The sequence below is a fragment of the Amblyomma maculatum genome, chromosome 10 (genome assembly GCF_055883805.1).
Source record: "Amblyomma maculatum isolate TAMU_Amacu chromosome 10, ASM5588380v1, whole genome shotgun sequence".
Classification (NCBI taxonomy): domain Eukaryota; kingdom Metazoa; phylum Arthropoda; class Arachnida; order Ixodida; family Ixodidae; genus Amblyomma; species Amblyomma maculatum.
In genome coordinates this window covers 73,025,271-73,040,502 of record NC_139353.1, presented here as the reverse complement: position 1 = coordinate 73,040,502, position 15,232 = coordinate 73,025,271, and the positions used below count along the sequence as shown (strand labels likewise).

The 15,232-nt window shown below is 45.0% G+C and overlaps 1 protein-coding gene across 1 annotated transcript in view; it reads left to right on the top strand.

Moving 5' to 3' along the window:
• LOC146176791 (ATP-binding cassette sub-family C member 2-like) overlaps positions 1 to 10,845 on the top strand; it is a 44,667-nt gene extending 33,822 nt beyond the window's left edge. Inside the window, exons 12-14 of the mRNA XM_084581390.1 lie at positions 2,138 to 2,304; positions 3,546 to 3,740; positions 10,734 to 10,845. Of these exons, the coding sequence (XP_084437516.1) occupies positions 2,138 to 2,304; positions 3,546 to 3,740; positions 10,734 to 10,845 (474 nt within the window). The remainder of the gene's footprint in view (positions 1 to 2,137; positions 2,305 to 3,545; positions 3,741 to 10,733) is intronic.
• The last annotated feature ends 4,387 nt before the right edge of the window (positions 10,846 to 15,232 follow it).

The window sequence follows — 15,232 nt, the reverse complement described above, 5'->3', positions numbered from 1 at the left end:
GACTAGACTTGAAGTAAGAATAAGCAGAATGTTCATTTGGGCAAGGTGATAGATGTTCATAATTGTAAAACACAGCGAAAAATTTACACAGGAACGAGAAAGACACTGGACGAGCGCTGACTCTCAACTAAGTTTTTAATGCCAACACTTGGCGCTTTTAAAGGAAAGCCAGTACATTCTACGTCACATTGAAGTCGATCAAACTGTCTTTCCTTTAAAAGCGCCAAGTGTTGGCATTAAAAACTTAGTGGAGAGTCAGCGCTCGTCCCGTGTCCTTCTCGTTATTGCGTACCGTTGTTCGCGCTGTTTTACAATTATGAATTTTGAAGTGAGAGTTAACCTCTTCGAAAGAGCAGTCCCAGGACTAGCTTGCAGAACGGTGTGTAATCAACTTCCTGCAAGCTGGTCTAAGTCCCACAGTAGTCTTATTCGCGGTTTAAACCCACTTGTGTTGTTTAGACGCGATGGGCACCCCTTGCCAGTGCAATTACCTCATCTGTGCCGTGAGAAGAAGAAAAAAATATTTGCTATGCCGCAACTTGATTTATTCTTCTTGCTTTTTGTCGTTCTGTAGCAGGGGTGCCCAGGGGAAAATGAATGTTAGCGTCCTTTATCGCCTCACTAAAGAGCCTTTAGAATGCCAATAGGAGTAGTCTGGTAACAAGATATCCATGGTATTTTATACTTCCCGTGTGTTGTTGTTGCGGCTGTAGAAAAGAGAAAAATAAGATGCACAGGCCTGGCAACTGGCTCTATAGTTGAGCCACCGCCGCAGAATCATGCGGACAGAGAATTGAGAGAGATGAAAGAAAGAGAGAATGAAAAAAAGAAATAAAGGAAAATAAATAAAAGAATGAATGTAGGAAGGAAGGAACGAAGGAAAGAATGAAGCAAGGAAGGAACGAAGGAAGGAAGGAAGGAGGGAGGGACTGAACTCACCAACTGTTCCGTCAGTGTGACCCCGCCTTCTTGGACAGCTCTTTTCCAATTACGAAATGCAAGTGGGGGTATATATGTCATCGGTTCGAATAGTTATCGCCAACTGGCCTCTAAATTGATTTGCAAAGTTCGTTTGGCCTTTAGGTTCGCCTCCTGTTCGACTCCATGTTCTCCCCTGTTTCTGTGCCGGGTTCTCTGCAGCGCACACGACAAATGGCGGTAAAGTCAATCGATGCTTAAAATACATCACATTGGTTGCTGTGGCAGACCAACTACTTTTTGCGAGTACAGAAAAAACTTGCAAATAAATATTTTGCTGTGTACGCTTGGAACACGATTGTCATCGATATGTTTTAGCAAGTGTGCATTACAGCATTCAGTGCTGCCTCAACATTTATAGCCAAGTGCAAACAGCTGGACATCGGAAAACAGCTGTGTTACGCATGAATTTCCCCACATCCTACGCGCACCACAGATGTCGCTGCAACTATTTCATTTAACTTGCATGCCGTTTCTGTCCAGCGTGAGCGTGTTGCCATACGATGTGAAATACAAGTGTGGTGGCCGCGACTGAGGGCTTTTGCGTATGTATTACTGTGTAGCTTTCTATCTTACTATATATTAACATATAGGCATACGGAAAACATACAACTCAAAAGCCATAGGTATAAACGTTTAACAAAAGTTTTGAGACGAAGGCCCTCTTAAGGCAGCAGATGCTTTTATCGTAAAGCGAGCCCAGTGTACAAGAACATCGAACGGGGCCTTAATTATGCCACCGAACTGAGAAGCGTTCAGGGTGCACTTAGCGCTCTGCTTCTATATTGGGAATGTTTGCACGTGTTTCTTCGTAAAATGTTGCGGTTCCCTCTTATAGCGCCCAATAACAACTAGACTGGAAATTACCGTGTGCAAATCTGCCAATACACGCTATCACCCATGGAATAATAGAAAATATTTAATCTTTCCAGCGCTTTTTCGGATCACTAAAATGCTTCTTGTTCACATTAATTGTGAAGTGAAAACACGCTGCGATAAGCATCGCTACCAAAATTGCGCATTGCACCAACTACATAACTGCGATCAAATTGTACGATCATGCAGCCAGTTTATAAAGCCATATGGTTGAACTCGAGCTTAAAACCTGAAGTTTTTTCTTTTGAATCATTTGCTAATTTCATGAATTTCCACTGCGCAGGACTCAAACCTCATGCGTGGAACCTTGCGCGATACCCTTGACCCTACTCGTCGCCACACGTACCAAGAAGTTTGGACGGCCTTACAACAAGTGCACCTGGAAGATTTCGTATCATCTCATCCGGGAAATGTGGTATTAGAAGTGGGAGACGCCGGCAGCAATCTCAGGTACAACTCCAGCGCTTTACGATGCTTCTCAAAGCACTACGCAGCATTACATGTGCAACCAATCCAGTGTTTTACCTTATCCAGAAAACAAGTGTCCATTACAGGTTGATTTAGCTCTAAACTGTACGAATGGCCTGCCCCCACAAAGATGCTTTTAGCATCCAAATGTTATTTCGTATGAAGTAGGGTTTTCAAAAAACTATAGCCTTATAAAGAAGCCAAGGCATTATTAAAGCGCCACTTTTGTTTTATATATAGCGGATACATGGCTGCATATTTCAATATGTTTTAATATCTGGGCATGCTGTAATTTATTAGCGTATGGTTCTCAGCTCTTGCGGAATGAGCACTGAGCAACTTTTGATAGCCAAATAAATGACTAATTGTTAGGGGCAAGTAATAACTTTGTAATTTCAATGCCTCGCCCCAACAAATCACAGCTTCCATCAAGCTGAATGGTTTGTTTCCGCCTGGGGAACAAGTGTACATATGGATGAACCACTAGGCAGCACTCAAGCTATCAGTTTACACTCCAGACAGTTGTCAATGAAGCATTTAATGCCCGTATATTAGTTCCCGAAACAAGCCGTAAAAATGCATGGGCCTGTCCTACTTCCTGTATGCGTATGCCTTGTTTTCCTGCTTTACATTGCGCGAAGTTTACCCTTGCCAACGAGCATAACATCAATTTAGATACCCGTAGAAGCAAAGTTGACGGATTTTGGCACCAACTTAGACATATGTATGCTAGTTTCCTGCGGCGGTCTCTTTAAAGAGCGTTTTCACAGACGTAAGGTGCAAAATTTTTCAGTGTAGTATTTTATCTGCACCAAAGAGTGCCTCGTTACCCTTTGATTGATAGAAATGTTAGAACCGACTATAATATGAATAAGGAATATACGCACTGCTGAGATAGCTTAGACATTTTCTTTCGAATGGGCCGTGCAACTTGTAGCGAGAACTTACTGCTGGAGCGCTCTGGGTTTGATAAAATACAGAATTTGATTCATGATCCTAAATGGAAAATGTTCCTTGTTAAACTGCTAATCGGCAGCTCGGAAGGAGGAGTAAAGAGGATGTCCTTAAGCGCTGCTCAACACGACCCGGGCTGTTCGTATGTAGGCACTGAGGCCTACATACGAATATTTTCTCACGCTGTCCTGAAGGAAATATTTCTAGCCTAATGTCAGGAAAGAATACTGCTTAGAGACGTTTTTGGCTATTCAACGGTATTTGCGCAGCGCCGGCCAGCGCCAGCTCGTGTGCTTGGCCAGGGCTCTCTTGCGCCGCCCGCGTGTGCTACTACTTGACGAAGCTACCTCCCATATGGACACCGACACTGCCAGGCTGGTGAACAGCACGCTGCGAGAGAGCTTCACCCACTGCACCGTGTTGGCCATCACGCATAGTCTTGAAAACGTTCTGGACTACGACAAGTGAGTGAGCATGACTGTTTGAAGATGAGGATCAAGGCATTGAAAAACTTTCGCTCGCTCGACTTCCCGGCTATGCAGAGTCGATAGTGGCTAGCTCGAGACTGAATTTAGTTTCGCTGCACATGCAATGTCTTACCTTGTCATTATTTACTATATTTATGAAATCACTACCGCTTTTCACTAGCGCACAATACCGCATTATTGGCGGAATCTAGCTGTATTTGATTGTTATGCGTAATACTAGCTTCTGAAAAGATATGGTCAACATCTATATCTGTATTTATTGTATTCGTTCTCTAAGAAATACGCAGTAGTTTCTTAAAGTGCTCAAGCTAACCTCCAAAATTATATCCTATCTTTGCAATGGAGAATTTTCTTTTTTAGGTAGGATATATAGCAAACTATTACAATACCTTTATTTTGCCTATTATCTCATTGCTCACAAATAAACCAAATCGCTGCTGAACTGCAGATGGCCAAAGAAATTTGTAATATATATTCGAATGTCCTAGTCATTAGATATCAAGGAAGTTATGATGAAGCATTATAGATGCCTCTTCTTAGGGCTATATTATTCAAAACTAAAACGAGAACATAATTTAGAGTCTTGAGGCACTTAACACATGTTGAGTGATAAAAGCATAATATTGTGATTTCAAATATTTATTTCGCGCCTACGCTGTCAGTTATCCATCTGAGGAATTTATATTTATGAACGGTAGGAGGATTTAAAATGCCTTTTATTGATAAAGTAAGTTTAAAATCTTCGATGATAAAAGAGGTTTTGATCATATGTAATCGAGCAATGGTGATATCATAGCTGATGATTTTTTTTGCCAATAAACCTAAAAATAAATCACGGTTGTGCGATGTCACATTATCAGAAAGTCGGAGATGTGTTTTTCCACAATTTCTTTTCCAACATTCCTGCAAATGATTTCTCATTGGCTGAACGAAGAAATGGGATGCGCAAAAGGCACGATCCCTTAAGAGGAGAACTTGAGCATGGGCACAATTCTGGCAGCGGCATTCAGAGCACGAGTGGAAAGCTTTAGAATGATATTATTGAATATAAACGCATTGTTATTATAACTGGTAGGTGTAACTCAAAATGCTCCATCTATTTCAATTCTTTAGACGTTTTGATGTTCTGCATTGCTAAAATTAAATTTGTATTATTACCAACAGGAGACGCTCTAAAAATCAATTTTCCGAGCAACTATTATCCAAGAAACAGTTAACACTATGCACGGTGCCGAATATAAATCTACAATTGCTTTATGTTGCTGATATGATAGAATTTCGGAGCACGCTAATGTACAATTGGTAAAGAACAACAGTAATTCAAAGAGCGGTATAATGGCCTGCAAAATTCGATCGGGAATTCGTTTTTTTAGCCGCAGTATTATGATGTGGCAAACGTTTTTACGCTAAGACTAAGCAGCTGTGAATAAACATTTAAGGGAATTTAGGAGAAAGTTCAGTTTGATCTCACGTGACTTCTTACAATCGCGGGATTGTTTAGAGTGTCGAATATTTTATTTATACTTCCATATTTCCCGCTTCTGTCGTCGCAGGCTCCAGAATGAACGCCGCGGCTACGAATCATTTGAAGCAGACTACCCTCCTCGCTTTTCCGGCTCTAACCACCGTTCATTCCCTGATTATCCCCGACGTTCATCACCCCCGCCAGAAAGCCCCGCTCCGCCTGCTGGTTACAGGCCTTCAAGACGCCGTTCTCTTTCGCCTTTTCGCCGCTCCACCTCGCCTCTCCGTCAAGCTTCTCTGACGACCCCCCGCCTGTCGGAAAACTGACCACTGCAGTTTTAGGAGGGAAAACTGCACTCTTCGGCCATCCCAAAAATCCTCCGGAACGTCCCTGGAATATTATTTTAGTGCGGGTTGAAGGATTATCTGTTGAGGCTTTGGTTGACATGGGCGCCGCTGTTTCTGTGATACACACTGACTTGTGCTCCCGCTTGCGAAAAGTGAAAACGCCTTATGATGGACCTGAACTCCGCGGAGCTAATGGTGCAATAATTCGGCCTTCTGCAAAGTGTACTGTGCGAGTTTTTGTTGATGGTGTCCGCCACCATGTACAATTTGCCGTGATGTCACCGTGCGCTCACCCAATTATTTTAGGCTGGGATTTTCTGTCTGCCGCATCAGCCAGCATTTCGTGTCGCGACAGGGTCATTTACATGAACGAGAGCGATCCGTCTTCTGAACCTCCCGAGCCCCGTTATCGCCTGCTTGCCGCTACTAACTCAGTGTTGCCCCCTGGATGCGAACAACTTGTCGCGCTTACTTCTACTGACATTGATAACGGAGATGTGCTAATCGTCCCTTCTGATCGCCATCTGACCCGCGGAATCGCGCTACCACCAAGTCTTGTTCGGTTTGAGCATGGCGCAGCGCTTGTCGCTGCTTCGAACACTTCCCCAGAGCCCATTGTGCTGACTAATGGGACATGTTTTCCTTGTGTCCTGGACATTCACCCGGTGTCCCTCACCACCCTTACCGCCCCCTCTTCCTCACCAGCAGCTTCTTCCGATGCTTCTCTCTGTGTTCTCTTTGGCACCATCAATCCTGACCTTCCTGCGACTCACCGCCAAGCTTTGCAGGAATTACTTCGAAAACACCAAGCCTCCTTTGATGTCACTACTCCGACCTTGGGCCGAACGTCTTCTGCACAGCACCGCATTATTACAGAAGGTACTTCTATTGTTAGCCGCCGCCCTTACCGTGTTTCCTTATCAGAACGTAAAATCATAGAAGATAATGTGAATGATATGCTCCGGCGAGACATTATTCGGCCATCAGCTAGCCCCTGGTCATCTCCGGTCGTCTTGGTAAAAAAAAAGGATGGGTCCGTGCGTTTTTGCGTTGATTACCGCGCACTTAACAAAGTCACTCGAAAAGATGTTTACCCTATGCCACGAATTGACGACTCCCTCGACTGTCTTCAGGGCGCCGAATATTTCTCCACTTTGGATTTGCGTTCCGGTTACTGGCAGATACCGATGCACGAAGCCGACAAAGAAAAAACCGCATTCGCTACTCCCGATGGGCTTTACGAATTCAATGTCATGCCTTTTGGACTTTGTAATGCCCCCGCTACGTTTGAGCGCATGATTGACACTGTTCTTAGAGGACTTAAGTGGAAAACATGCTTGTGTTACCTGGACGACATAGTTATTTTCTCTGCAACTTTTTCTGATCATTTATGCCGCCTTGATCAAGTACTAACGTGCCTGGCATCCGCCGGTCTCCAGCTGAACACAAAAAAGTGTAATTTCGCCAAGAAAGAAATCAAGATCCTGGGCCACCTCGTCAGCCGCGATGGCATTCGACCCGACCCTGACAAGCTTGCTGCAGTTTTGAACTTTGCACGGCCTCAGCGGACTAAGGAACTACGCAGTTTCCTTGGCCTGTCTTCGTACTTTCGCCGTTTCATTCGAAATTTCGCTACCATTGCTGCACCGCTCCACCGCCTCCTTACAGACCGTACTACTTTCAATTGGTCCGAAGAATGCGCAAAAACTTTCCAAACCCTAAAGAATGCCCTCACTTCGGACCCTGTTCTCGCTCACTTCGACGACACTGCTGCCACCATTCTTCACACCGATGCCAGCAGCCTCGGTATCGGCGCCGTACTTCTGCAACGTGATACCGCTTCTCGGGAAAAGGTAATTGCGTTTGCCAGTCGAACTCTAACACTAGCGGAACGCAACTACACCATCACTGAGCAAGAGTGCCTAGCCGTCGTTTGGGCAGTTCAGAACTTCCGCCCCTACCTTTACGGCCGCCATTTCACGATCGTTACCGATCACCACGCTCTGTGCTGGTTATCAACCCTCAAAAATTTGACTGGACGCCTGGGCCGTTGGATTCTGCGTTTGCAGGAGTACCACTTTGATGTCATATTCAAATCGGGACGCAAACATCGAGATGCCGATGCTCTTTCCCGCTGCCCGCTCTCAGAATCACCACCTAGTGCTTCCTCGAGCCTTCCTGCGTGCACCCTCGACGTCCCAATGTCGTCCAGAGCCCCAACCTTAACCTGTGCTTCTCTTGCCGCTGCTCCAGATCGCTACGCCATTATTTCAAACCAGCGAGCAGATCCCTACTGTATTTCCCTAATCAACCTTCTCACCGGTGCTTCTCACCCTCCTACCGCTAGGATGCGCAGGCAACTCCAAAAGTTCAAACTTGACAACGGCGTGCTCTCCCGTTATATTTATTGCTCCGAAGGCACCCGTTGGGTCCCCGTTATTCCGAAAGCGCTTCGCACCCGTATCCTGGCGGCTTTCCACGATGATGCTACAGCCGGTCACTTAGGCTTTCATAAAACTTACCACCGCGTGAAAGCCCGTTTCTTCTGGCCAGGCCTCGCCTCAAGTGTGGCAAAATACGTCGCCTCTTGTCTGCCATGTCAGCGCCGCAAACGGCCCACTTCTCCTCCTGCTGGCCTACTACAGCCGCTACCTTGCCCTGCTACTCCCTTTGCCGTTGTTGGCATAGACTTATACGGGCCACTTCCATTGTCCGCACGAGGTAATCGCTGGATCGTCACCGCCGTCGACCACCTAACACGCTACGCTGAGACCGCTTCCCTGCCTAATGGCTCAGCACATGAGGTCGCGACCTTCTTTTTGGAATCGCTCGTACTGCGCCATGGGGCCCCTCAAGTGCTTCTCAGCGATCGTGGTCGGACATTTCTGTCGAAGATTGTAGCCGAAGTTATTGAGGCCTCAACCACACATCACAAATTGACCTCCAGCTATCACCCGCAGACCAATGGGTTGACTGAGCGGTTCCACCGCACGCTTTCTGACATGTTGTCTATGTATGTCGACCACGACCACCGAAACTGGGACGTAATACTTCCTTTTGTTACGTTCGCCTACAATACGGCTGTACAGCGGACCACAGGTTACACCCCGTTTTTCCTCGTCTACGGCCGTTCTCCCGCTACCTTTCTTGACGCCTCTTTTCTTTCTACACATGCCAGTTCCTCATCCTCTCTTCCTGACCAGTTCCTTTCCCGAGTGGCCAAATCACGCCGGCTTGCTCGCGTCAACACGGAAGCTAGCCAGGAAGACCGCAAGTACCGCTATGATGCAACCCATCGCCAAGTTTCGTTCCGTCCCGGCGACGAGGTGTTACTTTGGACCCCATTACGCACTCCTGGCCTTTGTGACAAGTTACAGCACCGTTACATTGGTCCTTACACAGTTCTTGCAAAAACCTCCCCAGTCAACTATCGCGTCTCCCCTGTTTACCCTCCTCCGGACTGTCGTTACCGTGGCACTGAAGTTGTCCACGTTTCACGTATGAAACCTTTTATTCGGCGCAATCCTGCGGACTAATTGCGGCCAGGCTGGCCGCTTGAACTGCGCGGGCGAAATAGTGTGAGCACTGTGTGGCGCTTCATCTTCCACACTGCTGAACGTGCTGCTTCATCTTCATCCTGCTCCCTCTTGTAGATACCCATCGTCATCGCGAAGTGTGTTTGGCTGCAGTGTGCGACCAAGGCCTCAGGTCTGTAATAAAGCCTGATTCCCCAAGTCCGACCTTCGCGTTGCCTTACAATACAAACAGAGCTTCAGGTTTTATTACGTGGAGTAAAACAAACATATTGTCGTATGTACTAGTTCCAAGATATCTTCATGCTGCATATAGTTTGAAAACAATTGGACAGTGCCTGCAGGTCGTGTAAGTTGCGAATGGCTATAGACATTTTATTAGACGATTAGTAGTAAATAGTTCAAATGGTTCTTTATTATAAATGAAAAAAAAACGGGAAGGAAAGGTTTTCCAGCACGCACCGGTAACATGCTATCCGATATCTGAAGCACCTGAAACTGGCGCGGCGGGAATACAGGGATAGCAAGTAGAGGAAATCAAATAAGCGTGCGAACTATAAGTTAAAATAAGATAAAAATGAGATATAGACACCATAGTATCATATATAGTGGGTTGTTTGAGGTCCGCCCGCAATTGTCTTAGGTCACTGAATACTCGACACGTTGGGCGGGCCTAAGAAGCAGCGGACGCCACCGCACTGTCGCAGTTGTGTGGTAGTATTCTATTCCTCTCCTGATAAGCAGCGCGAGAGTCCGAGAGACGCGTCTTGCTAAGGGTAGACAATAGGAGAGGGGGAGAGCGTGGCAGCGAAACTGAACCCAGGGACTGAGGTAAACGATGCCTCGCGAGACCAGAGTTTTACTAGACCCCTGAATTAGTGTTCTATGCTACTCTCTGTAACCTAATCGGCTTTAGTTCTCAAAACTACGTTTCACAAGTTGAGAGGCATAGCCGGATTAGCTATAGGTTCCTTTTAAGGACAAGTCTAGAAGCTAGTGTTTTGTGAAGCAGTGTGAATCGCTTGGGTTTAACTAAACAAAAATGTGAACTTTAACAGTCGCAGAGTGTTTATCGCATTCAGGGAACGCAAGACCCGCTTTCAAAAAAATAGAGAGGTTGAATCTCCGGTGATATATTGATGTTTTGAATCATTTACACCATATTATGCCAAATAATTTTTCTCGCTGTTCCTACTAAAATGCTTTACGCATACCGCTGAATTTATGCTTAAATTCATGTTTCCGTTTTGATTAGTATACCGTATTAGTTTGAAGACGGCTTGGCCTCTCTTCTTTGATTGTGCTTTGTGAAAACATTACTGTCTCATCTATTAGGTAAATATGTCCTTTGTGGCGTGGCTATGGCGCTGTAATTAAATTTTGCACATTGTACAAACTGAGCTGCTACAGCTAAAAACTGTGGTTCTCATTGTGTTGATGCGGTTTAGCAAAGCGCCGAAGAAATCTCGTTATATTGAGCTAGCCACTTTTATTTGCAAGGTGTGCCCACGATATATCAGATCTATATACGGTTATGCTTTAACATAAGGTTTATGTGTCCCACAGATCCGATTGCTTCAACCGAGCAGAAAATACAAAAAGCTGTTTCTTCACTTTCATGCAGAATCTTGGTGATGGACGGAGGAAAGGTGATTGAGTTCGGTGATTCTAGGAGCCTCGCGAGCAACCCGCACTCAGAGCTCCATAGCATGCTACAGGAAGCTGGGATGACTTGAATAAAATGGAGATTTGCTGTGCACTTATCTTTTATGCATTCCTTTACGTTGTGGAATACATAAATAAATGACATGTCCTGGTGCTTTGAGAGAATTAATTTATTTTAATGCCTTCGAGTAAAGAACTTCTTGCCGTGCCACATTATGTCCAAGAATATGATCAATAAATGTAACATAGCATCGTTCAGTACATCACAAAGAAATGAAGCTATGTATTCTAATAATAATTGCCACTGCAAAGTACCGTAAATAGAACAGCTAAGCTGAGATAAGCCTTTCATGATGTATAGCAGGTGAGTGCATTGCCCATGCTCTGGACGTATTCTTATTTTAGAAAGCCACGCCGTTAATTTTGTTTCTTCTGTTTCTTTCTCCCAAGTACGAGAAATAAAAGAATGACAGTTGGTAGTGATTTAGAAGAGGTTCAAGGCAAACATTTCTTGAAAAGTAATAAAAATAATAAATAAGAGTTTGAAATGCGGCGTGCCGGGAATGAATCTGCATATCGGTGATTATGAATGAGTAACTCAACTTCAAGTGTGAGATTGTGAGAAAAATGTAAGTGTAGTTGGCCTTGAGACGATGATTTTCATTGTTTGAAAGAATTTCGTTCTTCGCAATCTATAAAGAAACAACAGGCAGAGAAAACGCTTGCGACGTTATAAAAGTCCTTCAGTTGAGGCGCTGACTGTAAATACCAATGTGTCGTGCGACGGGGCAACAAAGCCTAATGACTCTATGGCAGCCGCTTGCGTATTATGCTACTGCGGTTGCGAACTCACGAAGCAGCGACATTACGGACAAAACGGCAAATTTCAGCAGTATTGTTCGATTTCGGCCAATCCAGTGCTTCGAAATTCTGCATTGCTGAGGGGCATACTTATGTAAGCAATATGAACATCCTTTTCAGTGCCACAACTCCTGTCAGGCTTGCACTGCGCTGCTCATATATGCATGGGCACTGACGACGCATGCGTCTCCATGTAGCTGCTTTACTGCGAAAGTACTAGAAAAAAAGAAATTTGCTCGCAAAAGTTTTACAACTAATATTTCTGCCGACAACGCCACCTCTTATTGGCTATCCTCGCGCAATACATTCGAGGAGTTGCATGGATGTCTTGAACATCTAACTTCAGCGACGTCATGAACAAGAGCGGTTCGGGAACCCTCAGCTGCCCACGTGGAGCCATCGCTTGGTGTGGAGTTGGCTTATCGGCACTGGCTTTTAGCAGAGAACTACACTACCAAGCTTTGTAACAAGGACATCAACCCAGAGCGTCGTCGTGGTTATACCATACGCGACGCGTGCCCTCTAAGTAGAGCGCTCAAGCAGAAATTTCGGTGGTTAGTAAGAAGTACTTTAGACTATCTGCAAAAATGCTTTGGCCGCAGGCGGACGGAAACAACAACAACAACAAAAAAAAAAAAACAGGTGCCGCCCCGAACATCCAGTTTCGGCCACACGGATAGGAAGACAAGTAACTCATCAAAAAAACTCTTTAGACTGAAGATAAGAAATTTTTTAAAAAGCGTCGTGAATAAACAAATATATATAATGATTCATTCGAATGTGAAATTGCTTTGGAGCAGGAATGTCTATTTTGTATTTGTGCATATAACTTGCGATGCCAAATACGGTCGTGTTACCCTTATGTACACACACGTGCACACACACGTGCACACACGCACGCACGCACACACACACACACACACACACACTCACACACACACACACACACACACACACACACACACACACACACACACACACACGCACGCACATGCGAGGCTGTTCTTCCGGACTGATATGTGGCAGTACGGAAACACAAATTTTAAAAGGCCGTCATTCCCGCCAACATTTTCATTCTCAAATATATTCTTATTAATGAAGAGGGCATCACGACAACGGCAGCGAACGTGCAGTGGATGGACGCCACAGACGCCGAGGAGGTTGCCATTGCTCTGGCGATCTCGGAGGCCGAATGTCGCACCGTGCTCAGCGACTCGAGGAACGCTGTGCGCAACTTTGCCAAGGGGCGAGTGTGCGCGCCGGCGGCCGCCATCATCAGTAAGCTCCAGCTCCAAGACCGCGGCAACACTATCCGCATCAAGTGGTTCCCGGCTCCCGCGGGAGATTGTGCATCCTCACCGAAAAACAACGAGACGGTCCATTCGGCTGCTCGAGCGCTTACCTTCCGCGCCCCCAGAGAGTGACCGTTTCGAGAGGTGGTTCGAAACAAAGGTTTGAATGACCAGCTACGAGGAAGTGACTCAGTGTTACTGCCTAGCTCCACGGACAATGCCGCCGCCTCACCCGGCACTTAGTCGGGAGGAGGCGGTCATCTGAAGGCAAATACAGCCGGGTCACTCCTCGCCCCGTCAGTGCTACATGTCCTCCACGCAGACATCTATACGAGTGATATGTGCAGTGTATGTCAGGAGGGTCCGGCTGACCAATGGCACATCATATGGGACTGTGCCAGATTCCTGACCGCAGCTGCATCTAAGACATACCCGCCGGAACTTCAAAGTATTGTGCAAAGTACAGACAAGGACATTCAACTATGAGCCGTCCAGCAGGCCCGGGGTGCGCTCGAAAAGCACAAGCCTCACAACCCACGACAAACGGGCCACAATGAGGTGATGATGAGTAGGGCATAGTCGACGCCTGGCCACCGTCACTACGCTTTAAACGGCTGTTTGCAGGCATCTTAATAAAGTTGTACATACATACATACATACATACATACATACATACATACATACATACATACATACATACATACATACATACATACATACATACATACATACATACATACATACATACATACATACATACATACATACACACACACATACATACATACATGCATACATACATACATACATACATACATACATACATACATACATACATACATACATACATACATACATACATACATACATACATACATACATACATACATACATACATACATACATACATACATACATACATACATACATACATACATACATACATACATACGTACGTACATACGTACGTACATACATACATACATACATACATACATACATACATACATACATACATACATACATACATACATACATACATACATACATACATACATACATACATACATACATACATACATACATACATACATACATACATACATACATACGTACATGCGTACATACATACATACATACATACATACATACATACATACATACATACATACATACATACATACATACATACATACATACATACATACATACATACATACATACATACATACATACATACATACATACATACATACATACATACATACATACATACAAGAGGGGCAAAAAATGCAAGTGGAAATTTTCGATGCAAATAGGAGCCCTTTGTGCTAAGCAATTCGCTCCCCCATTCATCAAATGATTTATGGTAATTACACAACACTGCATGGAAGAAAAAAAGCATGATTTGGAAGAAACACTTGGCGTGTGGAGTCGAGTGCTGTGGCAGTCTTCAAACGACGTCCCGCGTTTTTTGAGCCCTTTAAAAAATAAATGGGAAGTCCCATGCTGGCGTTGTAATGACATGTCATGGGACACTATATGTGCGACGCCGTTGTCATGCAGGAGCAAGATCACTGTTCTGCCACGCAAAGTATTTGTCACATTTTCACCTTCCTCTGCCCTCCAAAGAAGCAGCGGCGAAGGGCTTGCCACCTATTTTTCGAGCGTGATAACTGATCGGCAGCAATTAATAAAAACAATACTTGTCACTTATGTGGAAGAAAATTCTATTGACATACGAATCCAATATTGAAACATGCGTACTGATTTTTTTTTTGTGAGGTGAGACTGGGCAGTAAGCGTACGCCATGTAAGTAAGGATGTACATCAGCACTTAGCTGCGCTCTCCGCATGTAGCAGCAAAAAAAAAAAAGGATTCGTACCCGGAAAGCCTGACTACTTCAGTTAAGTTGGGCTCGCAGATGACCAATATCGCCTTATTTCCGAAAACTTGAGATTCGCGACTTGATGCCTCTTGCGTTCCACTAGAACAGCGCGGCGCCTCAGACTTCTTCACAAAACGTGGGAAGTTTGCGATTCCTTGTAGGTTACAGATACCGAAGTGATGGATCGAGGGAGTCAAGCACCACTTAGACGATTCGAGCAGTTGGGGATTGCAGAGGCTGAAGTAGAGGTCGAATGGCGTTAACCGCCGTCCTTAAAATTACAAGGGTTTGGTAATATTGCTCCGGGAGCCCGTCCTTAGTAGTGGATGTGCTCGATGATGGGAGCTTACGCCGTGGTGCCTCACGAGGATTTAATGGTGAAAGTGCTGGCCATCAATCTGGCCATGCGGTCATCT